The 24,203-nt window shown below is 50.8% G+C and overlaps 2 protein-coding genes and 3 pseudogenes across 3 annotated transcripts; 3 read left to right on the top strand and 2 right to left on the bottom strand.

Moving 5' to 3' along the window:
- Positions 1–1,667: 1,667 nt before the first annotated feature.
- Positions 1,668–3,999, bottom strand: LOC119159057 (annotated as a pseudogene).
- On the top strand, positions 3,998–5,198 carry LOC119159058 (annotated as a pseudogene).
- A 2,556-nt stretch (positions 5,199–7,754) lies between these two features.
- Positions 7,755–8,936, bottom strand: LOC119159059 (annotated as a pseudogene).
- Positions 8,937–10,962: 2,026 nt separating this feature from the next.
- Positions 10,963–11,707, top strand: LOC119158885 (feather beta keratin-like). Its single transcript, XM_037411294.1, has 2 exons — positions 10,963–11,199; positions 11,351–11,707. The coding sequence occupies exons 1-2, from the start codon at positions 11,053–11,055 to the stop codon at positions 11,675–11,677; spliced, it is 474 nt and encodes a 157-aa protein (XP_037267191.1). The 5' UTR covers positions 10,963–11,052; the 3' UTR covers positions 11,678–11,707.
- A 1,282-nt stretch (positions 11,708–12,989) lies between these two features.
- On the top strand, positions 12,990–23,768 carry LOC119158721 (gametocyte-specific factor 1-like). 2 transcript variants are annotated; one of them, XM_037410977.1, is made up of 7 exons: positions 12,990–13,156; positions 15,731–15,828; positions 18,045–18,171; positions 19,160–19,246; positions 19,684–19,744; positions 20,712–20,797; positions 22,970–23,768. In XM_037410977.1, coding segments are annotated over exons 1-7 (483 nt in total). In that variant the 5' UTR covers positions 12,990–13,134; the 3' UTR covers positions 22,972–23,768. The 2 variants fall into 2 exon arrangements, with proteins under 2 accessions (XP_037266874.1, XP_037266873.1); XM_037410976.1 differs by having other exon boundaries at positions 13,028–13,156; positions 20,706–20,797.
- Positions 23,769–24,203: the final 435 nt, after the last annotated feature.

Genomic DNA, 24,203 nt, shown 5'->3' on the forward strand with positions numbered 1-24,203 from the left:
CCTCCAGGCTGAAAACCACAAACTCCCTCAGCCCTTCATCCCAGGAGACCTATTGCAGGCCTCTGATGCCTTTTGTAGCCCTTCTCTGGGGCTGCGCTAACAGGTCCATGGCTTTTTTTATACTGGGAACGCCAGGCTGGACGCACTACTCACATTGCTGGCTCGTCTCCAGTTTTTTCAGCCACCATTGTCCATAAGCCCTTCTCCACAGGGCTGCTCTCAACCATTTCTCCTCCAGTCTGTATCGACGTTGAGGACTGCCCCAACGCAGGTGCAGCGCCTTGCACTTGGCCTTGTGGAAGCTGCTTTTGAGGTAACACCATCAAAGCAGGTGCAACTCCCAGCACTCTTCCCAGACACCGAGGACTGCCATCAACAGCCTGGGCTATATGAGCAGGAGCACAGCCAGGGGATCGATGGGAGCGACGGTCCTGCTCTGCTCGGCACTCATCTGACAGCATGTAGAACACTGCGTCCCATTTTGGGCTCTAACGCAAGAAAGATTTTGACCAAGTGGTGTGAGTTCAGCGGAGGGTGGCCAGGATGGTGAGAGGGCTGGAGCACTTGGTAAGGGAGCAAAGGCTGGCGGCATGGGGCTCGCTGAGCGTGGAGAAGAGAATGCTTTGGTGGGAGACCTACAACCACGCCTGGAGTAGCTGTGGTCACTGAAGAGCATTGAGTCATTCTCTCCAGCCCCAGATAGGAAGAGAAATATAGGAAGAAAAGGGTCAGCCACCCAAGGCGTGACTAAGTATACTCAAAGCAAGCCTGTGTCACTGCACAGCCACCCCCAACAACCCCCTCCCAGCCCCAGCCCTGAGCAACATGCGTCTCTTTCACGGGGCATCATAGGAGAGCATCTGCAGGGCAAAGGATGACACGAAAGCATGGGCTGGGATGCAGCAGAACTTTAAAAGAGTTGAAAGGACCAGTAATGGGGAAATGTGACTCAGCTAGGTCGCCGAGGAGACAGGCAGTGTGAAGGAGCTCTCCTGAATGCTTTTTGGAAGGAAAAAAAGATTGCAAAAAGCATCACTGAAGCATCTGCAAGACCACAAGGCCTGTGGACCACAGCTGATATATTCCCAAATCTATTGACAATGTATTCCCAAAGATGCCGTGGCAGTATATTCTCTACTGTTCTCGTGCTTTTGTTTTCCACCTGCACTTCTCATCACGCCGCAACTCTGAATCTCAATGCTGTGGGTAGCACAGGTTCTCCTAGGCTCTCCTGGGAAGGTCTTGCCACTGCCTTGTCAATGACATATTGATCTCTCGTCCTCCTGACTACTTGCTTCACAACGTTGAGATGACCAAGGAAAAAGAAAAGTAGACAGCAATGTGCAAGTAATACATGAACTACCTTGGGTCATTCTATCCCAGTAGAGTCCATGTAGGCAGAGAAGTTTAGAAACCAGAGGGTACACCCAACTCACCACTAAGCACACTCAAGGCAAACCTGTGCTGACAACGGCTGCACAGCCATCCCCAACAACTCCTTCCCAGAACCAGCCCTGAGCAACAGCTGTCTCGCTGGGCATGTTGGGAGAGTGTGTGCTGAGAAAAGGATGACATGAAGGCGTGGGCTGGGATGCACCAGAACTTTAATGAGTCAAAAGAGGGAAAGGAGGGTGATGTGAGCGGAGGCCTCAGTGCCAGGAGCAGCTTTAGCAGGGGAAGGACCTCCTGCCGCAAATGCCGCTGCCCAAGCCAGAGAGGCTGAAGCCCCCGGAGTTGATGGGCACTCCCTCAGAGCTGAGGATGCTGCCAACGGCAGCGGAGGTGGAGGAGCCCACGGCGGTGTTCTGCGGGAAGGAGCTGAGGATGGGGCCGGGCAGGGTCACCACCACGGCGGAGGGCTGGATGAAGACATTGGAGTCCTGGCACTGCCTGACACAGGGCTCGTTGCAGCTGTTGGCCAGCGGGGTCGGGCCGCAGGGCCGGCAGGGCATGCACGGGCTGTAGCAGGACATGCTTCAAGGCTGGAGGTGCACCTGGGAGAGAGAAGCAGGGCATGGGGGCTGGGTGAGGAGCAGCCTGTCATACCACAACGAGGGAGCCAAGGCACGAGCTGGAGACGAGAGCTGGAGGCTGTGTAGGGAGGCACAGGGGCTGCTTCTTCCCTATGGCCCAAAAGTGCCCTGCCGTGAGGGACCAAGCCCAGGCACCTTCCCACCTAGCCCATAGCTCAGGAGACACCTCAACCGAGACCCAGCCGCTCCCCACGCCACAACTTCAGCCCCATTCCCTGTGCCATGAAAGCTGCTCCAGGACCCACGGTAGGAGAAACCAGCAGCTCTGTGCCGAGAAATCCCAGAGGAGGAGGAGGAGGAGAAAGGTCTTCAGACTCACCTTGTTCACAAGGAGACGGAGGCGAGAGAAGTGGATGAGAGAGTGAGGAGAAGGGCCTGCTTTTATACTGCTTCTGCACCGCCCCAGGCGCACAGTCACTGCACACGGGCAGTAATTTTCCAGCAGGCTCACCTCCAAAGCAAAATGTCCTACCTAATGGCACATGTTGTGTTTTGGTTTCCGTCAGTGCTGCCATTTCATTTCCTCATTTCTGACATGACCACTAGGGCACGGAGGCTCTTTTGAAGATTGGGATGAGGAGCCCAAGGATTTCCTGAGCAGGACCATGCCAACATGGCCAGAAGACATGCCCCTGAGCACTGGAGGGCTCTGTGCAGATGGAGGACATCATTCTCAGGCGATACAGTGAGGTTGTTCTCAAAACCCTGTGCAGGAGGGTGCACATGTCTTCCCACCAATGCCGTCCTCCCCTGAGTGCCCAAAGCTTCTCCAAATGAGGACAGGCCGCGTCCTTCTCCCTGGGCAGGACTGTCCCTCCCTGCCCCTCTGCTCGCGCCAGCAGTCGCTGATCATTGCCTCTATCGGCAGGTGGGCTGCGCGGCCGGTTTCAAATGGCTCCGCCCAAGGAAAACTTCCCTTTCTGGAAGACATTTGCTGCTTTCCTTGGCAAAGACAACCCCTGTCGTGGCAGCCTCTGGGGGTGCGCAAGCAGTGCCCTCAGCCCTGATGGGACACGGGCCTGCAGGCAGCCCGCGCTCCTGGCTTGGCCTCGTGCCAAAGGGCTGACACACGCCAACCCAAAATTAGAGTGTGACTGGCCGTGGGTAGGGAGAGTCTATCCCAGGAAGCCTGCCTACTGCAGGCATCGCCTTGCCCTCCTGGGACGCGTCCCAGCTGCCTCCATGTCTGCAGGGCAGGGAAGAGCATCACCTCCTCGATGTAGTCTGAGAGCTGGTTTCGTGCCTTCCGAGCCCACCCCCTCCTTGAGCATCCCCACGCGTGTGGCACGGCAGGGTCCTGCCAGCCGTCACCCCTGGGAGAGCTGGGGGAAGTTCCCTTGCCTCTCCAGTGGTGCCGGGTTGTGCTCCAAGGTGAGGAGGCCTTTGGGGCCTGGGAAAGACGACATGATGAAGCACTAATGCCAAGAGAAGGTGTATCGCCTGACGGCCAGGGAGGAGCCCCAGCCGGTGGGGACACGTTTTCTGCAACCCCTCCTCTCCCTCCACGGGGTATGCAGGCATCTGGTGGCATGCACTCGTGTCTCTCCAATCGGTTTAAATGTCCCCACACCGGATCCTCCTCGACTGTGGGTAAGACTCTTCCTGCCCCAGACTTGCCAAGGAATGGCAGAGGCCCGGTCCCTCGACAGCAGCTCTTGCCAGTCAAGACCAGGGCCGCGAACCCCCGCAGCACCTCCGCCTTGCCTGTAACCCCTGTGCCCGGTGAAGCTGCCCCATTCAGCGCTGCAGCTGACTTTGGCCAAGCCTTGCTGCTGACCTGTGTGGAAGAAGATCTCCTCAGTGCCCTCCACGTGCCTTGCCTGATGGAACACCAGGTGGGCTTTGGCTTTCCGAAGACCAGCCCTGCGTACTCGGGCAGCTTGGCAAATGTTCTCCCCAGAGCAAAGGGCATCAAGAGGAACACGGCTGAAACCATTGGCACAGCCCGGCTGCCTGGAGACGCCATGGCTAGTGACCGTGGGAGCGAGCGGAGGCAGAGGGAAGAGAGAGAAGCACACGGCACGTCCTTAAAACGAGGAGTCTGCGGGTGCTTGCTGACACGTGCGGCGTGGAGCACAGCTGGGCCTCTTCCTGCCAAGGGAGCTGCAAACACTCGCACTGCACTGCCCCAAGCCAACATCCCCTGCCTGCGCGGGACTCCTCCACCACTGAGGAGCCATCCTCTGCCCACGCTGACACAGTCCTGCCCAGGATACCCCTGGGCGTCTCATCCCAGCACATGAAAGGCACTTGCACGGCAGAGCAAGCATGTCAGAAATGAGGAAATGAAATGGCAGCACTGACGGAAACCAAAACACAACATGTGCCATTAGGTAGGACATTTTGCTTTGGAGGTGAGCCTGCTGGAAAATTACTGCCCGCGTGCAGTGACTGTGCGCCTGGGGCGGTGCAGAAGCAGTATAAAAGCAGGCCCTTCTCCTCACTCTCTCATCCACTTCTCTCGCCTCCGTCTCCTTGTGAACAAGGTGAGTCTGAAGACCTTTCTCCTCCTCCTCTGGGATTTCTCAGCACAGAGCTGCTGGTTTCTCCTACCGTGGGTCCTGGAGCAGCTTTCATGGCACAGGGAATGGGGCTGAAGTTGTGGCGTGGGGAGCGGCTGGGTCTCGGTTGAGGTGTCTCCTGAACTATGGGCTAGGTGGGAAGGTGCCTGGGCTTGGTCCCTCACGGCAGGGCACTTTTGGGCCATAGGGAAGAAGCAGCCCCTGTGCCTCCCTACACAGCCTCCAGCTCTCGTCTCCAGCTCGTGCCTTGGCTCCCTCGTTGTGGTATGACAGGCTGCTCCTCACCCAGCCCCCATGCCCTGCTTCTCTCTCCCAGGTGCACCTCCAGCCTTGAAGCATGTCCTGCTACAGCCCGTGCATGCCCTGCCGGCCCTGCGGCCCGACCCCGCTGGCCAACAGCTGCAACGAGCCCTGTGTCAGGCAGTGCCAGGACTCCACCTTTGTCATCGAGCCCCCTGCTGTGGTGGTGACCCTGCCCGGCCCCATCCTCAGCTCCTTCCCGCAGAACACCGCCGTGGGCTCCTCCACCTCCGCTGCCGTTGGCAGCATCCTCAGCTCTGAGGGAGTGCCCATCAACTCCGGGGGCTTCAGCCTCTCTGGCTTGGGCAGCGGCATTTGCGGCAGGAGGTCCTTCCCCTGCTAAAGCTGCTCCTGGCACTGAGGCCTCCGCTCACATCACCCTCCTTTCCCTCTTTTGACTCATTAAAGTTCTGGTGCATCCCAGCCCACGCCTTCATGTCATCCTTTTCTCAGCACACACTCTCCCAACATGCCCAGCGAGACAGCTGTTGCTCAGGGCTGGTTCTGGGAAGGAGTTGTTGGGGATGGCTGTGCAGCCGTTGTCAGCACAGGTTTGCCTTGAGTGTGCTTAGTGGTGAGTTGGGTGTACCCTCTGGTTTCTAAACTTCTCTGCCTACATGGACTCTACTGGGATAGAATGACCCAAGGTAGTTCATGTATTACTTGCACATTGCTGTCTACTTTTCTTTTTCCTTGGTCATCTCAACGTTGTGAAGCAAGTAGTCAGGAGGACGAGAGATCAATATGTCATTGACAAGGCAGTGGCAAGACCTTCCCAGGAGAGCCTAGGAGAACCTGTGCTACCCACAGCATTGAGATTCAGAGTTGCGGCGTGATGAGAAGTGCAGGTGGAAAACAAAAGCATGAGAACAGTAGAGAATATACTGCCACGGCATCTTTGGGAATACATTGTCAATAGATTTGGGAATACATCAGCTGTGGTCCACAGGCCTTGTGGTCTTGCAGATGCTTCAGTGATGCTTTTTGCAATCTTTTTTTCCTTCCAAAAAGCATTCAGGAGAGCTCCTTCACACTGCCTGTCTCCTTGGCTACCTAGCTGAGTCACTTCTCCTCATTGCTGGTCCTATCTCCAATGAGAAGAAGTTCAAAAAGGCAGTCCTGAGACCATAGGATCATAGCATAATCAAGTTGGAAAGGAACTCCAGAGGTCATTGGGCTCCAAGCTCAGTAAGCCATGAGCATTGAAGGAGGGTTACTGCACTTCTCCCCAGGTAACCTCTCCGCTACCTGTCTCTCCTCTTGGTGAAAATGATTTTCCACCTATCAAGTTCAAACCTCTCATCTTTCCACATGAACCCAGATTCTCTAGTCCTCTAACCACACACTGCCACAGTGTTGAGCTTGGATCTGTCTTCTGGGGTACTTTACCATAGTTACTCCAAAGTGCTCTTAGGTGTCTCACCAAAGCCTTCTCTTCATGCTCAGCAAGCCCCATGCCCTCAGTCTCTCCTTCCCAATCAAGTGCTCCAGCTCCTCAGCATACTGGATGCCCTCTGCTGAAGTCACTCCACTTGGTCAAAGTCTTTCCTGTATTATATCTTTCTTGTATTATAGCAGTGTTCTAGATGCTGTGAGTGCTGAGCAGAGTGGGATGAGTAGTGCTCATATTGCCCAGGATGTTGATGACAGTCCTTGGTGTCCAGGAACAGTTTTGATTGTGTTACCACAAAAGTACCTTTTCCTGGCCCTGCTTTTGGGCTGTTGCTTCACAGGAGCTGAAGGATGTGTGGGAAGACAGTGCTGGTTACTACCAAGCCAGCTGCCATTCAGGGGTCTGGGCGGGCATGTATACTGCACCCAGCTGTGTCCTGCAGCAGTTCAGCAGCTCCAATTCACTGGCTGCAAGTCTCTCTGCAGCCTTTGCTGCAGGTCACCACACTACTTTGGAAAGATTCTGGACAGTCCTATGAGACACTGAGCCCACACCCACTGCCTTTCTTCCTGCCCAATTCCTCCTTCTCTTTAGAAACATTCCCAGGAAGCACTGGACACAGACAGGAAAGGAGCAGGGCAAGGACGACATTCATTGCCTGTGAGTCTGTGTGGTGTGTTGTTCCTGGCAAGCATTAAGCACCAATCCACTGTTCTCTCATTCTGCTGTCCCAGTGGAATGCACAGAGAATTGGAAGTTCAAGAGAGCAAAATACCCATGGGTCAAGATCAGGACAGTCTAAAAGGGAAAAGGAAAACAGAAGAAAAAAAGTGGTGCAAAGGCAATGACCCACCCATCGCACCAGCAGACCAATGCCCAGCCAGTGTCTAACAAATGGCTACTTTGGAAAGACTGCCCACAGCCTTTTAATTAACAATTATTGTTAATAATATTGTTAACAACCACTGCACAATCATTGCCAAAAACCCCTCCCAGAACCAGCCCTGATCAACACGTCTCTCCCTGGGCATCTTGGGAGAGCATCTGCAGGGTAAAGGAAGACAAAGAGACATGAATTGGGAGGCAGCAGAACTTTAATGAGTCAAAAGAGGGAAACAAGGTTGCTCAGAGTGGAGGCCCCAGTGCAGGGAGCACCAGGGGCAGAAAGGAGTCTGTGGCCCTTCACTGTGGTGGACATCGTACCAGCCATCTGCCTGCCCCACAGAGGGAGCAAAGCCAGAAGGTCTTTACTAGACTGGCTTTCTGGTGCCCACAGCCCACGGGACTACAAGAGAACAAGGACACAGGAGGCAAAAGAGAGAGTGGAAGCAGGGAAAGGCAGACACGGGCTGTGCTTTCTGAGAGCCCAGGCTGCCCCATCCTTTTGCAAGGGGTGCTGGGGTTGCTCAGCCCCTCTGGAAGCAACAAGCCGATGCTCCGTCCCCAGTGCGGTACCATCGTGTGGGTCCCTGGGTGCCTTCTAACCCAGGGCCATGGCCAGCAGCTTTAGCAGGGCAGGCACCTCCTGCCGCAAATGCCGCTGCCCAAGCCAGAGAGGCTGAAGCCCCCGGAGTTGATGGGCACTCCCTCAGAGCTGAGGATGCTGCCAACGGCAGCGGAGGTGGAGGAGCCCACGGCGGTGTTCTGCGGGAAGGAGCTGAGGATGGGGCCGGGCAGGGTCACCACCACAGCAGGGGGCTCGATGACGATGGTGGAGTCCTGGCACTGCCTGACACAGGGCTCGTTGCAGCTGTTGGCCAGCGGGGTCGGGCCGCAGGGCCGGCAGGGCATGCACGGGCTGTAGCAGGACATGGCTTGGGGCTGGAGGTGCACCTGGGAGAGAGGGCAGGGAGAAGTAGAGCAGGGGAGATGGATGAGGAGCAGCCTATCATCCCACTATGAGGAGCCAAGGAACGTACTGGGCAGAGGACTGGAGTTTCTGTAGTGAGACCCAGGAGCTTCTCCTTCCCCTCAGCCCAAAAGTGCCCACCAAGAGCAGCCAAGCCCAGGGAGGTCCCCAAGTAGTGCATAGTTCAGGAGATACCTCAGCAAAGACCCAGTCTCTCTCTGTGCTGGACCTTTTCCCTCCTTCCTATTTCTATGACAAGGACATCCATGTCCTGCTGTGGTACGATGAAGCAGGCATCAGCTGAAGTATGCATTAGTGTAAGACCTCACTCTGGGGAAGGATGAGAAGCACAAAGGGCTTCAGACTCACCTGATTCCCAAGGAGAGCAAGGCAAGAGAAGTAGATGAGAGAACAGGGCTTTCAGTTTACTTTTATACTGCTCTTGCACCGCCCCAGGCCCTGAGCTTGTCTGTGCACAGGCAGTAATTTTCAACAGACTCATCTTAAATGGAGAATACCCTTCCTAGTCACACAGTTTGTAATTTTGTTTCCTTCATTGCCTTCTCTTCATTTCCTCGTTTCTGAAATGCCCTTTGTGCCAGAGACACTCCTGTCAAATGCTGGAATTAGAGTCCCAAGGACTTCCATGGCAGGAATGCAACAGTACTGACGACACAACTCAGGTGCTGACGAGGTCCCACACAGGCAGGGGACACTGGCTTGGGGTACCTTCGTGGGCTCTTTTGCAACTCTTTTTTCAGGAAGTGTCCCAAGTACTCCAAGCGTTACAGTCCTTAGTTGTATACTCACATGTTTCTATGCACAAGGACTTGCTCCATCCCCCTGTCTCTCTCTCCCAGCTCATTCTGACAGTCAGTAGTAGTCACTCCTCAGGCCAGTGGGCTGCACTTCTGGTTTCAGCTTTCCTTATACTGCTTGGTCTGAGGAGAAACTTCCACCCTTTCTTGGCCTCCTCTCCAATCTGGTCTCTCTATAGGTGTGCAGCCCAGCCTGTGACATGTAAGTGGCTGTAGCACCCAGAAGTGACAGGATTCCCACTTCCATATCTCAAGGACTGGATAAAACATCAATGGAATGAATGGAATGATTGGAATGGAATGGAATCAGCAAAGTGAGAGCCTGTCTCTTGGAGCCTCTCAGCAGCCCAAAGCCAATGCATCTTACCTGCATCAAGATGAAGGGGGTGTGGGCAGAAATGTGCCCAGGGGTGTTGAAGAGCCATGGAGGAATAGGGCAAGAGGGGATTCAGACACAGGTAGAGAATTTCTCTCTGCTCTTGCACACCCTGCTCCCCACAAGCAAGCACCACTGTGCAGTGATTAGAGACATGGAAAATGTCTGGAAGAAAGGAAGAAGGTTACTGAGAGGAAGAGCCCCCAAGGTGAAGTGCAAAGAAGTTTCTTGCAGAAGCAGTTCTCAATGCAGAGACCATTTCCCTTCTCCTGTAGTGCCTTTCCTTTCACTGCCAACAATCTCTGAGGAAAAGAGTTCTTCTCCTGACACTCCTCAGCAGATAGCAGCAGCGTTTGGGGAGTGTGGCCATGAATCAGACAATCCTTCCCTGCCAGACAGATCTTGCCAGAATAGGATTTCCATGTGGGACATAAAAGCACTGTGTGGCTGAAAACCAAATGAGTTGTCAGCTGTCTAGCTCTCCCTTTGCAGTCTAGATGGTCTGTCCTTCCTCTCAAAGTGCGTGACACTAGTTCATGCATCCTTGTGTTTGGTAGTGACTCAAGGTCTCAGCCCCTGCCAGACTCGGCGTCAGGTCAATTAGCTGCAGAGGTGCCCCTGGCTTTGACTTGAACAGCAGCAGGGATGTCCCATCGCACGTACTGTTAACACTGCAACAGAAGCAGATTCACTGAGGAGCACCTTTCACGAGGTGGGCACTATTTCCTGGCTTTTCTGCCTGTACATAAAGCTAATGCCATTGTTTTGAACGGCTCAACACTGGGAGATGTTTCCTGACCTGAAGAGGCAGGGAGTGGTGAATGGCAGTCACGCTGAGATGCTTTGAATGTTGATACAATGATTTAAACACTTTCTAAACTGGTGTGAAGCTGTCCTTGCTAGGCTCTGAAAGCTGCAGTAGTAGAGTGTGAGCTTTGGAGAAGCATGAAAAGGAGAGCTCAGGAGACAGGGACTGTGTTTCGGTGCTGGTGCTGAGGGCAGGTCTCTGCCAGGTTCACGCCACTGCTGTTCAGCTGCCACGGGGCTCCTTTTGGCCTGCAGAACCTGCTGCTCTGTGGTGCTCATGTACAAAGTAGTGGTGAGTGCCCCCACCATCCATGACCAGCACACCTTTTGAGAAGGAGACATATACAGGGATGCAGCATTGCAGACACAGTTAAGCATGCATGTATCCCAGATTCTAGGCGGGGGGGGGGGGGGATGGACATCTTTTGAAATAAGAATGAATACAGACACAAAAGTGAGAAACCACATATGTATGCATGCATATATGTGAAGTTACATAGATGTTGTTTGCACATAGATTGTACAGAGAAATAATCCTAACATGCTGAAGGCATTGGTTGGAGACCCCAAGAGATTGCTCAGAGAGAATAAATGATAAAAGAGTCTGGCAGATTTGTCCCAAAAGCAAGAGCATCAGGAGGAGGACATTCAAAACGAGCAGTGGAGCCCACTCACTGGAAAGTAGACCAGGGACCACTGGAGCATGCTGGACTCCTTATTTTGAACAGAGTGACAAACAACCCCACATGAAAATCTCAGGCCATTGTTACTTGCCTCCAATGGATCTTTATCCAGCAACTGGGTCAAGTCTTAAAGCCCATAATGATGCATTCCTGACCTGAAAATACTTGGGTCTCTCATCTCGGCACTTGAAAGGAGACTCAAAGGGAAATGGCCATGGCATAAATCACAATATGAAAGCACTGAACTGTGGAAGACTGTGCATTGGCTGGGATGTCTTCAATTAGAGTGTCTGTAGGAAAATTAATGCCTGTATATAGCATGACTGCACACCTGAGGCAGTGCTGGAGCAGTATAAAAACCAGCACAAATACCCAGTCTTTCATCCACTTCTCTTGCCTCCTTCTCCTTGAGGATCAGGTGAGTCTGAAGCCCTCTCTCTTCTTTTCTCTGCTCCTCTAAGCAGAATTCTGCTCCCCACCTGGTGTGTGCCTTGCCTTCCTTGTTGTAGGGTGACAGGCTGCTCTTCAAAAGCCACTCATGCTTTGTTTTCCACTGCCTTCTCTCCCAGGTGCACCTCCAGCCCCAAGCCATGTCCTGCTACGGCCCGTGCATGCCCTGCCGGCCCTGCGGCCCGACCCCGCTGGCCAACAGCTGCAACGAGTCCTGTGTCAGGCAGTGCCAGGACTCCACCATCGTCATCGAGCCCCCTGCTGTGGTGGTGACCCTGCCCGGCCCCATCCTCAGCTCCTTCCCGCAGAACACCGCCGTGGGCTCCTCCACCTCCGCTGCCGTTGGCAGCATCCTCAGCTCTGAGGGAGTGCCCATCAACTCCGGGGGCTTCAGCCTCTCTGGCTTGGGCAGCGGCATTTGCGGCAGGAGGTGCTTCCCCTGCTAAAGCTGCTGGCCATGGCCCTGGGTTAGAAGGCACCCAGGGACCCACACGATGGTACCGTACTGGGGACGGAGCATCGGCTTGTTGCTTCCAGAGGGGCTGAGCAACCCCAGCACCCCTTGCAAAAGGATGGGGCAGCCTGGGCTCTCAGAAAGCACAGCCCGTGTCTGCCTTTCCCTGCTTCCACTCTCTCTTTTGCCTCCTGTGTCCTTGTTCTCTTGTAGTCCCGTGGGCTGTGGGCACCAGAAAGCCAGTCTAGTAAAGACCTTCTGGCTTTGCTCCCTCTGTGGGGCAGGCAGATGGCTGGTACGATGTCCACCACAGTGAAGGGCCACAGACTCCTTTCTGCCCCTGGTGCTCCCTGCACTGGGGCCTCCACTCTGAGCAACCTTGTTTCCCTCTTTTGACTCATTAAAGTTCTGCTGCCTCCCAATTCATGTCTCTTTGTCTTCCTTTACCCTGCAGATGCTCTCCCAAGATGCCCAGGGAGAGACGTGTTGATCAGGGCTGGTTCTGGGAGGGGTTTTTGGCAACGATTGTGCAGTGGATGTTAACACAATAATTGTTAACTGTCACTGTGTGGTGCATGTGTGGACCACTGTGTGGCCCTTCCCTCTGTGGACAGTCCAGACGCATACAGTCAAGGGGAAGGGCATTTCTCTTGGGAAGTTAGGGCTGGGGCACAGAGAACCTTCGCTATTCCCGAAGGAGGGGACGGTGGGACACAGCGCAGCCGGCCCCCTTCAGGCAGTGTAACTTGCAAGTGAGAAAGGAAGGCATCCATGACTCCTCAGAGCCCCTGGCCATTAGGCACAGCTTCGCTGAGCCTCTGCCCAGGAATGGTCTCCTCGCCTCGGTGCCTGTGCCACATAAGGGCTGTGTGGCCGCTCCCAGGCATGGTTGAGGAGCCTGGGCTGCGGAGGGCCCTGGGAGGGCAGCAGCCCCGCAAGGTCCCGAGTGAGGAAGCTGTCTCTTTGCTCTGAGCCTTTGAGGTAGGAGACCTATGGGAACACAAATCAGGCAGGGTAACCAAATCGCCCTGCTCCAAACATATGGAAACAGCCCGGCAGGTCTGGCCACCCAGCAGGGCTGCGCAGCACACGGCCCCTCCGCGCCCTCGGCCGCCTTCCAGCTCCCTCCCAGCAGCAGCCTCCTGCCAGACTCCCAGCGCGGGGACACACTCCCCCTGCCCTGGGAAAGGGTTTATGAGGTTTCAGTCCCCATCCCGGCAGCCGGTGGCGAGGAGGGCCCCGGCGCAGGCCGTGCTTTGCCCTGGAGGAAGCGGGCTCCCGCGCACGACCAGGGGCGGGCAAAATGGCGGGCGACGGAGCCCCCAGAGTCGGCGTTGCCCCGGCAACCGGCAACCGCCCTCCGGCGGGAGGGGCCGGCCCCGGGGAGGGGGCGGCGGTGCCTCAGCCGCGGCCCCGCAGGCCCCGCGCTCTGCCGAGCCGTGCTGCGCCATGGAGCTGGAGGATGACCCCGGTGAGGCGCGGCGTGGGGCGGCCGTGGGGCAGGGGAGGGAAGGGGGAGGCGATAGGCGGCTGCCCTCTGCTGCGGCCAGGCCCCGGCCCCAGCCCCAGCCCCGGCCCCAGCCCCGGCCCCGGCCCCAGCCCCAGCCCCGGCCGGGCCGAGCCGAGCAGCCCCTGCTGGGCTGTGTGTTGTTTGAACAAGGTTAATGCATATGTCGTTACCGGGGGAGGGTGCCTGGGGTTTAGGAAGTGTCGGAATAAAGTGACCTAATTTGGTTAAAGTGTTGCTCCGGCCTGTAGCTGTCTCAGCCGGCTGCAGGCGCGCACGGGCAGCGGTGCAGCGGCGCGGCCGGGCAGGGAGCGCCTTCGCGCGTGGCGCTGCGGTCCTGGCTGCGTGTGTTGCAGCCTCGTGTTAACCACGGCTGTTTACCTGATGGAGCCAGCTCCTCTTGAGGTTCTGTGTTTGCTGCTTTGCGTTTTCCTCTTCTTCTGGGTCTCCGGGCTGCCTCCTTGCTTTTACTGCTAATGCACTTGGTCTGATGTTGGCGTTGAGCCAGTTCACAGAGAGAAATCACTTCTGATTGCTCTCCCAAGGGCTGCTGAAACACTACAAAGCTTGTCAATCCTTCTTAATGCTGAAGTCTTTAGTTTTCAGCTGTTCTAATGACCTAAACTGGCTAACGGAGGTGAGCGGTGCTCACAGCAGCACCACTGCACAGCTGAGAGGGAAAGAAGGGTTAGGTCCTTCCTTCCTTCCTTCCCTCCTAGTAGCTCACAGCGTGAGGTCTGCTTGTCGGGACTTGTGGAACAACACCGTAACTAGCTGTCAGCTGGTGGGCTGATGCAGTTCCCTGATATGGCTCTTGAGACAGCCGAGCAGCAAGGCACGTGTAAGAGAAGGGGATATGATGGCAGGGGAGAGGCTGAACAGCAGCAGTTCGTGCTTAAGGCAGGGCAATCCTAAGCACAGCTACAGGCTGGGTGAAGAATGGATTTGAGAGCAGGGCCTTAGTGTCTTAGGGTCTTGGTGGCCAAGAAGCTCAACATGGCCACGCAGTGTGTACTTGCAGCCCAGAAAGCCAACTGTACCCTGGGCTGCATCCAAAGAAGCACGGCCACCAGGCTGAGGAAGGTGATTTTCCCTCTCTACTCCGCACTGGTGAGACCTCACCTGGAATACTGCGTTCAGCTCTGGGACTCTCAACATAAGAAGGACGTGGACCTATTGGAGCGAGTCCAGAGGAGGCCACAAAGATCATCAGAGGTCTGGAGCACCTCTCCCGTGAAGACAAGCTGAGAGAGTTGGGATTGTTCAGCCTGGAGAAGAGAACTCTCTGGGGAGACCTTAAAGCATCGTTCCAGTACCTGAAGGGGTCTAAAAGAGAGCTGGAGAAGGACTTTTTACAAGGGCATGTAGTGATTGGACAAGGGATAATGGCTTTGAACTAAAAGAGGGTAAATTTAGATTAGATACTAGGAAAAAATTCTTTACTGTGAGGGTGGCAAAACACTGGCACAGGTTGCCCAGAGGAGCTGTGGGTGCCCCATCCCTGAAAGTGTTCAAGGCCAAGTAATAATGTGGCTTTGAGCAACCTGCTCTAGTGGAAGGTGTCCCTGCCCATGGACACAGGGGTGTTGTAACTAGATGATCTTTAAGGGCCCTTCCAACCCAAACCACCTATGTTAGTTCTGTTTAAGATACAGTGTAATCAAATCCTAAATGTTCCCAAAGCCTGTGCAAAAAGAGTGGCAGAGCAGAAAGGAGGAAAGAAGCCTGGTGTGGCTCCCTGGGGTGTACCCCACAGACAGACCCACAGGCAGCAGGGGGGACCTGTGTCTGCTTCTGGCTGCCTCTCTTCCTCATTGAGAATATGGAAATGTGGGGGGGGGTTAAGAGATATTAATATTTATATTTTAACATATTTCCTCTATAGATAGGTAAAAAGTTATATCATGAATGCATGCACTCGTGTTGCTTCACTGCTCAGTGCCTAGATTCTTAGGTGATCTAGCCAGTTTAGTAACTCCTCAGTTCCTAAATAATTGCATGACCTATGAAACATTTCATTTAGAAGTCCTGTGTGCTATGTTAGGCAAGCTCCTTCATCAGAAATGAAACTAAATCGCCCAGCATTCTTCCTCCAGCAAAACTAGCTGTTGGTCAAAAAAGGTTTGGTTCAGACTGATGATGCTACTGAAGGTGCTGGGGGGCACATCATCATCCCGCTGATTGTCCTCTAAGATAGCTGGAAAAGTACTGCTGTCTTCATTTGCTTTGAGTAAGTGTGGTTACCTACCAAATATAGTAACTTAAGGAGTAGTTATGCTCAGTGCAACTTAGTCTGTGTCTGTTTTGACTAACATCCCAGGTGTGCGAAGTCCAAAATTATTTTTTTTGATTATGCAAAACAGGTCCCTGCCTTAATGAATGGTTTCAAACGAAGAGCAGCTGGTTTAACTCCCTAAGATCACAGCCCTGATGTGGTGGTATGTTTTTTTCCCACTTCGCTGTGTTAGTGGTGCTAGATCTTGTCTAACTATTTTTTTTCTCTGGTTTTTTTTTCTTTCTGTTCTTCTGTTTTACTAGATATTTTGGATCCAGAGAGATTAATACAGTGTCCATATAATAAACATCATCAAATCAGAGCCTGTCGTTTTCCTTATCACCTTGTAAAGTGTAGGAAGGTAAGCTGGACTGCCAAACAAGTCACTGAATGTAATTTTGTGCATGTAAATACGATGTGCATGTTCTCATTCTTGTTGCATTTTCTGGCTGGCTGACACATAGCTTTGTTTAGCCTTTATTTCATATAACCTTATTATTTGTGTAGTAATAGCTTCAAGCACATGTTAATTCACTGAAGACTGGTGTGGCTCTCTTGAAATGAGATGGAGATTTTCTGTGGTTAGGTGAGGAAGGAAATTCTGGTCCCTTCCATCAGCTCACATGGAGGTCAGATACATTTTTCTACTTTAAGTTGCAGAGAGAATTCAGTCTGAGTTATGTGCAGCCTTCTGGCTCCTCAGAGTAGAAGTGTTGTGATGTTGCAATTCTTTAAGTGCTGGAAATGCAGCTGCACGGCAGGGTTGGGGGTTTGTTTGTTTGTTTTGCTAGTAACTATTTCATGTGCATCTATCTGGCAGAAACTGCACATCCTGGGCTCAGCACATATGGGAGAAATTTTTTTCCTCTCTCCATTTTTTATCCAGTATTTGGATACAAGTAATTTAATAGGAAGCATTCCTTCCTTTCTTCTCTGTAGTCCTCATAGTTTGTTTTCTTTAGACCTGTCAAGTGCTAGCATCTGACTGAGCTTTGGGTTTTTGCTGAAACTTTTTAAATCCCAATTGTTCCTCATTAAGTTAGCCAATGTGTTTTCAAAATGGTGTTGCAGTGCCTTCCAGTTCAGGTGCAGTTGCAGGGGGTGTGCCCTGGTATCAGTACTTGCAAACAATTCATTTTAGTGGAACTAGAGCCTTAAAAAATACTAAATAACTAGTGGAAGTAGTAGGCAGAGCTAAGTGGCAAGTACCTCCATCCTTCCAGCATTTAAGAGGGCTGAATTTTTCCTTGTTGACCCCCTGCAAACTTTGGCAAGAATGTGCATGTGAGCTAGGTGAACAATGTTGGCAAGTAAACTTTTAACAATATTGGTTTTGTCCTTGTGTTGCATGACTGATGACCAGGCAGTTTTGGCAAGCTTACCTAGTTAGGAGGATGAGGTGAGATAACGATCACCAATCAGGCAAAGTTGGTGTCTGTAAGTAGTTAGCAGAAGAAAGGCTCGGGGATTATAATCTGATCCATTTGGAGATTCCATTGTGTATTTATTTACAGTGGCAAGTGCCTGGGTGCAGATTGTCCTTCTTGCTTGGTAGCTTGTTGAATTTCATTTGCATACTCTATGCATAAAATCCAATTAAATGCTTCCACCTGCCTCAGCTTCCCACTGCTTTGTGCAGAATGCAGCCTTGCCATGCAAATGGGGACAGTGCAAGCAGAGCAAGTTGTAACCTCACCTTGAACAGCATTAGCACTGAGAGGCTTCTGCTGTGTGGCCAGAATAGCTTGCTTCAAGCTCATTGAAGCCAACGACGGACACATGAGGACACAGCAACCCTGGCTGTATAGATCTTGTAATGACAACTGCCTTGGATGTGCCTGCAGCCTGTGCTCAGCCATGTATCGGGAGCAGTGGAGACACTGCCTTGAGCAGCGTCTGTACAAGGTGCTTCTGCATCAGCCTCAGGTACGAGTCTGATCCCTGACAAGCACAGCTGCATCAGCTAGAACCACACAGGCACTGGTACAATGGCAGAGTTGTGCTTTTCCCAGTAAAGGCTGTATCGTTTGCAGGAGGTGGAGTAATTTACTGTGTGACAACTAAGCACTGCCACTAGAACCTGTGTCTGTGATAAAAGTTCTGCTTGTTCTGTAGCACCAAAGTCTGCAGGTGGAATGCTACCAACACCCTAGCTGTTCTGAAAGGTTTAAGGAATGTCTCTGCCTTTGTGCCTGCTTACTTAAGAAATACCCGAATGGTTTAGATTTGCCTAATATCTCTCCCCTATAATTTTAAAAATAATTTCATCTGTGCTTTAAACTATGCAGCCATATTGCCAGTGTTGCAGCAAACTGTAGGGAGTTTAGCTGAGGGTATGTTTCATTTCAGTCGGCTCAAGGGTGGCTCAGTTTCTCAGTGAATTGTGTTTTGAAGAATAGTTATGTTAGTTTCCCCTTGCAGTCTTAGTAAGCTCTGAACAATGTGTTGCCATTCCTTATTTAGTCTTTTTTTTAAAGCAACATCACAAATATCCTTTTTATTCCCCTGTGGATAAATAAATATGAGATAAGTGAACTTGAGAGATACGGCACATGATTTCGGTTTTCTCTTGTTTAGAGCTACCCTGAAGTTGCAAAGGAATTGGCCACGTGCCCCTTCAACGCTCGCCATCTAGTTCCTCAAGCTGACCTCAGTGATCACATGATGAAGTGCAATGACAAAGGGTTCATTGAGCAAGATGTAGGTACGAGAAACACCTGTGCTCCAAGATGTTTGTTCACCCTGAGGACTGAGGTCTCCTGTCTGTAAGGATAGCTCATAGAATAACCGAAAACTGGGAATCCAATTATTGTCTGTGGTTTTGTGTGACACAACAGTTTTGGGAAACTTTAGTCTTATTTGCTGTGATTTATTTGGTAGGTTCATGAGAATACTGCGGATTTGCCTGGTAGGCCTTGTACATGTTTTACTACCAGGCTTGTTGAAAGAAAAAAAAGGTTGTACCCTGGACTGTGCATGTTGAAGTACCTCCAGCAGGAGCTGGGATGATTTAATGACCAGAAGGACAGGCCCTTCTTTTCGTAGAGCTGATCTCTCTTCATTGAGGCTTGATCACTGATCAAGCTGTGTGAAAAGCTGATTTCTACCAAACAGCTGTTTAAGCTATGGAAGCCCCTGCAGCTGTTCTCCATGGGGGCAACCTGAATAGTTCACTCTCACCAAGAGATAGAGCAGCTTCTCTTTCAGGCTGCTCTGCTACTGTGCTTTCTTCATCTGCTGTACAATTAAGATTTCAGCCTCCTGCCCAGTGAGACAAGGTGGGAGGAGTGCTGTCCAAGACCACTAGAATATCTAGGAATGTTTGTTTTTTCCATCCCCTGCAGTGGCTCTTTGATTGCCACACTACAGAGCAGACAGATAGTTTTCTGTCTTCTGCAGAGTTGCACTGAGACTCGTAGTGATGCCTGCATTCATGTAAGCAGGTTTCCTGTTCACTCGAGCATTCCTGGCACAAAGTTCCATGGGGCAGAGTCTTTTCCTGTTCACTGAAAAATGTGAATTTGAAGTTGCTCAATTTCAGATCAGTACCTGGCTCCTGCATGTACTCAACTTGTTTTCATTGTGCAGGGTTTCCTCTAAAGCCAAGAGGTGTTTTACAGCTTGATCCAAAGCACTTAATGCCTTTGAAGCAGGACTGACTACTAGTCAATGAGTTTTCTTTCTTCCTGAAGTGAATCAGTCCTTTAGGTTCCAGAGTGAGCAGATGAATGCTGTGAGCACGTGGCAGGCACCTCCCTGTGATGAAGACTGGGAAACAGGTAAGGAACTTCCTCATCTGCCTCACTGCTGCCTTCTCCCTGGTCCTGTCTTTCAACTCCACTTGGGACAGTGTGAGTCTAGAGATGCTGTTCACTTAGGTTTCACTTGTAGGACACCTTGCTTATGCTCTTTCCTGAAAACATGCATCTCTCCACCCAGCAGGCTTTTCTTGGTATAGAGAACTATTCCACGTGCCTGCCGTAACTGGCATGGAGATACGTTTCCAAGGGTCTGCTCCTTCCCATATAAGCTTTTGTACCTTATGTGCAGTGATGACAATGGAAACATGATAACTTTTATGTTCCTCAGTTAAAAGACAGTGCAGCAGACATCATTAGAGCAACTTTTACTCCCTCTTGAATGTGCAGAAATATGACAGATATTGGTGGTTGCTGGAGTTTTAGTTCTGAGCCACAACATCTGGTTCTTTTTGCAGAGTCGTCAGAGCAGTCAGATTCTCCTTTTATTTGGGGCACGACCAGCTCTGGCATAAACAGGTAGTGAATGCAAATTTGATTCCTTACAACAATGTTCTGTGTAGAGCAATATTGCAGTCTACTCCCAACCCAACCTTGATGGCTGGACGTGGGCTGACTTTGCTGCTGTGCAAACCCTGGGAGGAGGGATACTGATCAAGAGTGAATGTTTTAGGGTGCTGGTTCAGCATTGCTTGCTTTCTCATATGACTGACCCGTATGAGAGAAGGAAGCCCTTAATAACACAGATGCTCTCTGTTCGTCTGTGCGTGTGGCAGGGTGCTCTTCCTGCCTGTGGCCTATGTTCAGTTCCTGCTGGGTGTCTGGCCAGTGTGCGAGGGAGAAAGGTGCTGAACCTTGGGAAATGTGGCCAGGTGCCTCCCTCTGGAGCCTTTTCAAGCAGTTACTGGAGCTTCTGTTGAGCTGAAGCAGTCCCTTGTGACCTCCTGCCCCCTTAGACTTGGCAGATGTGCTGGTGTTAGGGCCTTGTTAGGGGAAACCTCCCCTTCTTGCCCTTTGCAAAGCATAATCACAGTTCGGGTTTGGGGGAGTGAGGAGCTTTGTTGCCAGCTGCAAACTGGATGCAGCTGCCTTGACTGGTTTAATTGATTCAACAGTGGATCGTGACTGCAGGCTGTATACAAGATGTGATGGCACTGCCAGATGGCCAAAGCATGCTTTAAGGCTCATCTAGGCCCAAACACGGCAACAGTCCTGCACTTGCCAGCTCTGCAGTTCTGTATGAACTCAACCATGATACACCCCTCTTTCTGTAAGGGGTGACAACGGTGCTACCTGGTTTTACTTGTTACATTTTCTGGAAAACTTTCTAGTATTTAGGGCGTATGTAGCTCTTCTAAGCAGCACCACCTCCAAGTGCTGAAGTACCATCCCCTTATGTACCTGCTGTCTTCCATGCTACAGTGAAATGCATACATTTGAGCAAGTGTGTTTGTTAGGGGAAGTAACTGAAGTCTTTCAGTTGCAGTACCACCACCTCTGAACAAAGGAATTGCTTACCTGCAAGATTACGTGCCCCTGAGTCCTTCCCATATGCTGTGTCATGGAAAGGCTGTAAGTACTATGCGTGTGGCTTTGGCACTGTGACTTCTGTAGATAACAAGAGTTGCTGAAATCGCTGGCTGCAGCAGTGCTTTATGGCCGCTGCTGCATTGACAGGAAGGGTAGTACATAACGCCTGCCTCCTTCGGAGCAGCTTCTAAGGGAATCTGATGCTTGGATCATCCTATCTTTTCTTTGGAGCATCCTCTGTATTCTTTATTTCATATTCTTGACAGGCCCTTCATTACAGTGTTCTGGTTTAAGCAGCCCTGCTCCCTAGCCACTTGGACTCCGCCTCACTAAAGAAATCCTTCCACACTATCTAACCCTGTTACCCCCCGACCTTCCCCTCCCCCGCCCCAACTTAAAACCAAATTATTTTCTTGCTTTGTGCAACTCTGCTCGCTGTCAGACGCAGCTAAGTCAAAGCAAGGGTAAAACTAGGGCTGCTTAAACTAGCATGACTGGGGAGGGAACCTATCAAATTACATCTGGAGGAGGGAGGGAGGGAGTTTCCCTTGTTGAAAACTGATTTTGAAGTTGCAGACCATTATTTGCCATTAGCAGCAAAGCAAGAGCTTAAAGGTGCTTTGAGGAATTACTATTTTGTTTCCCACTTGGAGCAACTAACCCAGTACTCAGAGCTTTGCAGGCATGGCTTCTGCACAAGCCAGTGACTGTGCAATTGCCATAGTGTTAGGCTGAATCTGCCAAATTAAATAGAAATGTCACTTGTAGGTAAGTCTTGTTGCCAAGGTGGCAAGTGCTGCTTCAGCAAAGACCACTCTCACCTTCGGGAGTGGAGGAAACGCTTGTATTTTTCTCCACCATGCAAAAAAAAAAAAAAAGTGTCTTGCCCTTTTCAGATTTTGGAGTATTGGTATCTCTTCCCCCTGGAAGTTCGTTTCCCCCAGCACTGAATGGCTTCCTTCCTAGGACCATAGAGCTCCCACAGATGGCAGATGTTCTCTGGATCTGGTGGCAGGACTCTCTAAACTTGGCTGTTGCAGCATGACGTGTTTTTGCAACATCTGAGTTTGTAAAACTGTCCTTGGCTGCCAAATCTTTTTTCCAAGCATTTGTTTCATAAGTTACCCTCGTCTCCATTTGGTGATATTTATTACTGAGTAAATGGATCAATAAATTTGACCAGTACCAACTAAGAAACCTTCCCTCCTCGGACAGCAGTGGTTAGTTAACAGGAAAAATGCAGGAATTGGCAAGTCTCTGTTGGTTCACTCATCAAATGGCAGCGCAGATGATCTCTGAAGTTGTTGTATTTGTGGCAGTGATTTGGAAACGTCAGGAGGGCTCTTCTGAAGTGGTGATGGGTTTTAAGGGAGGGGGTGGGGAGGTGGGGGTGATTTTAAGTAGAGAAGGTAGGGTATGATTAGGTTGCTAATCAGGGAAGTGATAGCAGGAAACAGAACAGCATGGGGGGTTGCACATAGCACTAAAATCTTGTCCCTTAGCTTGGTGCTTTAAGACAAGCGTGTACATTTGCAGAGGTGGCCCCTTCAGAATTGTGTACGTGATGTTTTGTGCTAACTGTAAATGAAGTTATGCAATTATGCTGGGGGTGGGGGGGTGGAGTGGAGGGGGGAGGAAGCGCCCTGCAAAAATGGTGGGTTTGTGTGAATTGAGGCCTTGGGGTGGCAGGAGCTATTATAGTCCCATTTCAGTGGAAGTCAGGAACCACACAACAGTGTAATTTCCAGGAATTTCTACCCTGCACCATAAGCATGTCTTGCATCTGCAAAGCAACATTGCATATTTCTGTTCTCAGGAGTATGTGGTGTCTAGAGTGATTTCTGTGGAACCTTTACTGGACATTTGTGAGAATGTTTGTTTGTTTGCTGGGGAGGTGCAGAAAAATTTCTGTGCGCTAAACTGTAGTTATAATGTGTAGCTAGCAAAGTCATATTTGAGGGCATGTTACAGCCTGGAGAGCATAAATTAAGTTCTGAGAGTTTCTCCAGCCTGTAAACAGGCTGAGACTTCCTGCTGTCTAATGTTTAATTAAAATCATCTGGCTCAGCCAAACCTAGGAGTATTTTTTCTGTGCCTGCGCTTTTTGCTTTTTATCTTGTCAACATCTGAGTTTATCCACATAGCATATGTAAAATGAACAGTTTTGGTTTTAAACTACATGGACATTTACAGAGATTTCTGTTTTCTTCCTAGAAAGCATCCTGATCACACCTTTGCAGCTTCAAGCCTTAAACTCTATCATGTGGATGCGTGGTGCTTCAAGTCATAGAACAATGGGGAATCCTCTGAGTTCCCTAGAGTATGCATAATAACAAACAGGTGAAGTTTAAATAGTACACTTAAGTACCTGTCTAGTTTCCATCAGATTTTTGTAGGTTTTAACACTTTAAACACGTTTGAGAGCTCTAACATAACTGTTCTTTGTTGAGGGGGGAGGAGGCAGGAATGGGGACTGTGTAAATGTTTGGATCAAGCAGTATATTTCTAATAACTTTGGATGCAGATTACAAAATGGCATCTAAATATACAAGCACAAAAAATAATTAAGAAACCAGACATGGTATTTGTCTAGAAAGAAATCAATGCCTTTCACGTTTTGAAAAGAGTGTTCTTCAAAGTACTGATTTTTCATCATTTGTATTACTATCAGTGTAAAATAATACATGTTGACTAGAATGTGCAAAATTAGGGTAGTTTCAAAGTTGAGTTCTGTCCAGGTTCTTGTTGGCAATTTAGAATAAAAAGGTTACGAATGCTCTTGGACCCATCTTCTATTTCTAGAAGACAACTGCAATGATTTGTTATACCCCTGTTGAATAAGTAAATGCTCACACAGTAAGTCTTGCACTCGGCCTTTATTTGATTATTTTGTCCCTTTGAATGAAAGTGGTGACAAATGTCAACTGTTGGTTTGTGGTTTGTTTGCAGTAGCTTATTTTCAGGATTTGTGGGCCAGAGCATTATAATTTTACAAATAAATGCCATAATTGGACTCCATTATCCTAAGCTCATTTAATTGCCAGTTGGTGAAAGACTGGCAGTACTTAGTGCAGTAGCTACCTGCTTTTCTGTGGGTCTTGCTACCTGTCTGGACTGCAGAGGAGGTGAGCTTTGGGTGCACCTACTCCCAGGAGGAACATTATCACAGGCCCCAGCTCTTTGTCAGGTTGAGTCCTGGGAGATCATAGTTCTCTGCTAGCCCTGCTTTCCTGGAAAGGACCAGACGGGCTTGGAAGGTCGTGGTTGTGACTTCAAAACATCCCCTGGCCATAATGATGAGGGGATAGGGACCACAAGAAGTAGGTCTGTCTTGTAGGATACATGCAGCCAACATGTGACAGAGCTCTGAGATCTGAAATCCCATATCCTTCTGGGCATCTTCCTCTAGCATGTCCTGCATGTGCCACTGCCTGTGAAGAGCAGGAAA

The sequence above is a fragment of the Falco rusticolus genome, chromosome 18 (genome assembly GCF_015220075.1).
Source record: "Falco rusticolus isolate bFalRus1 chromosome 18, bFalRus1.pri, whole genome shotgun sequence".
NCBI classification, from domain to species: Eukaryota; Metazoa; Chordata; class Aves; order Falconiformes; family Falconidae; genus Falco; species Falco rusticolus.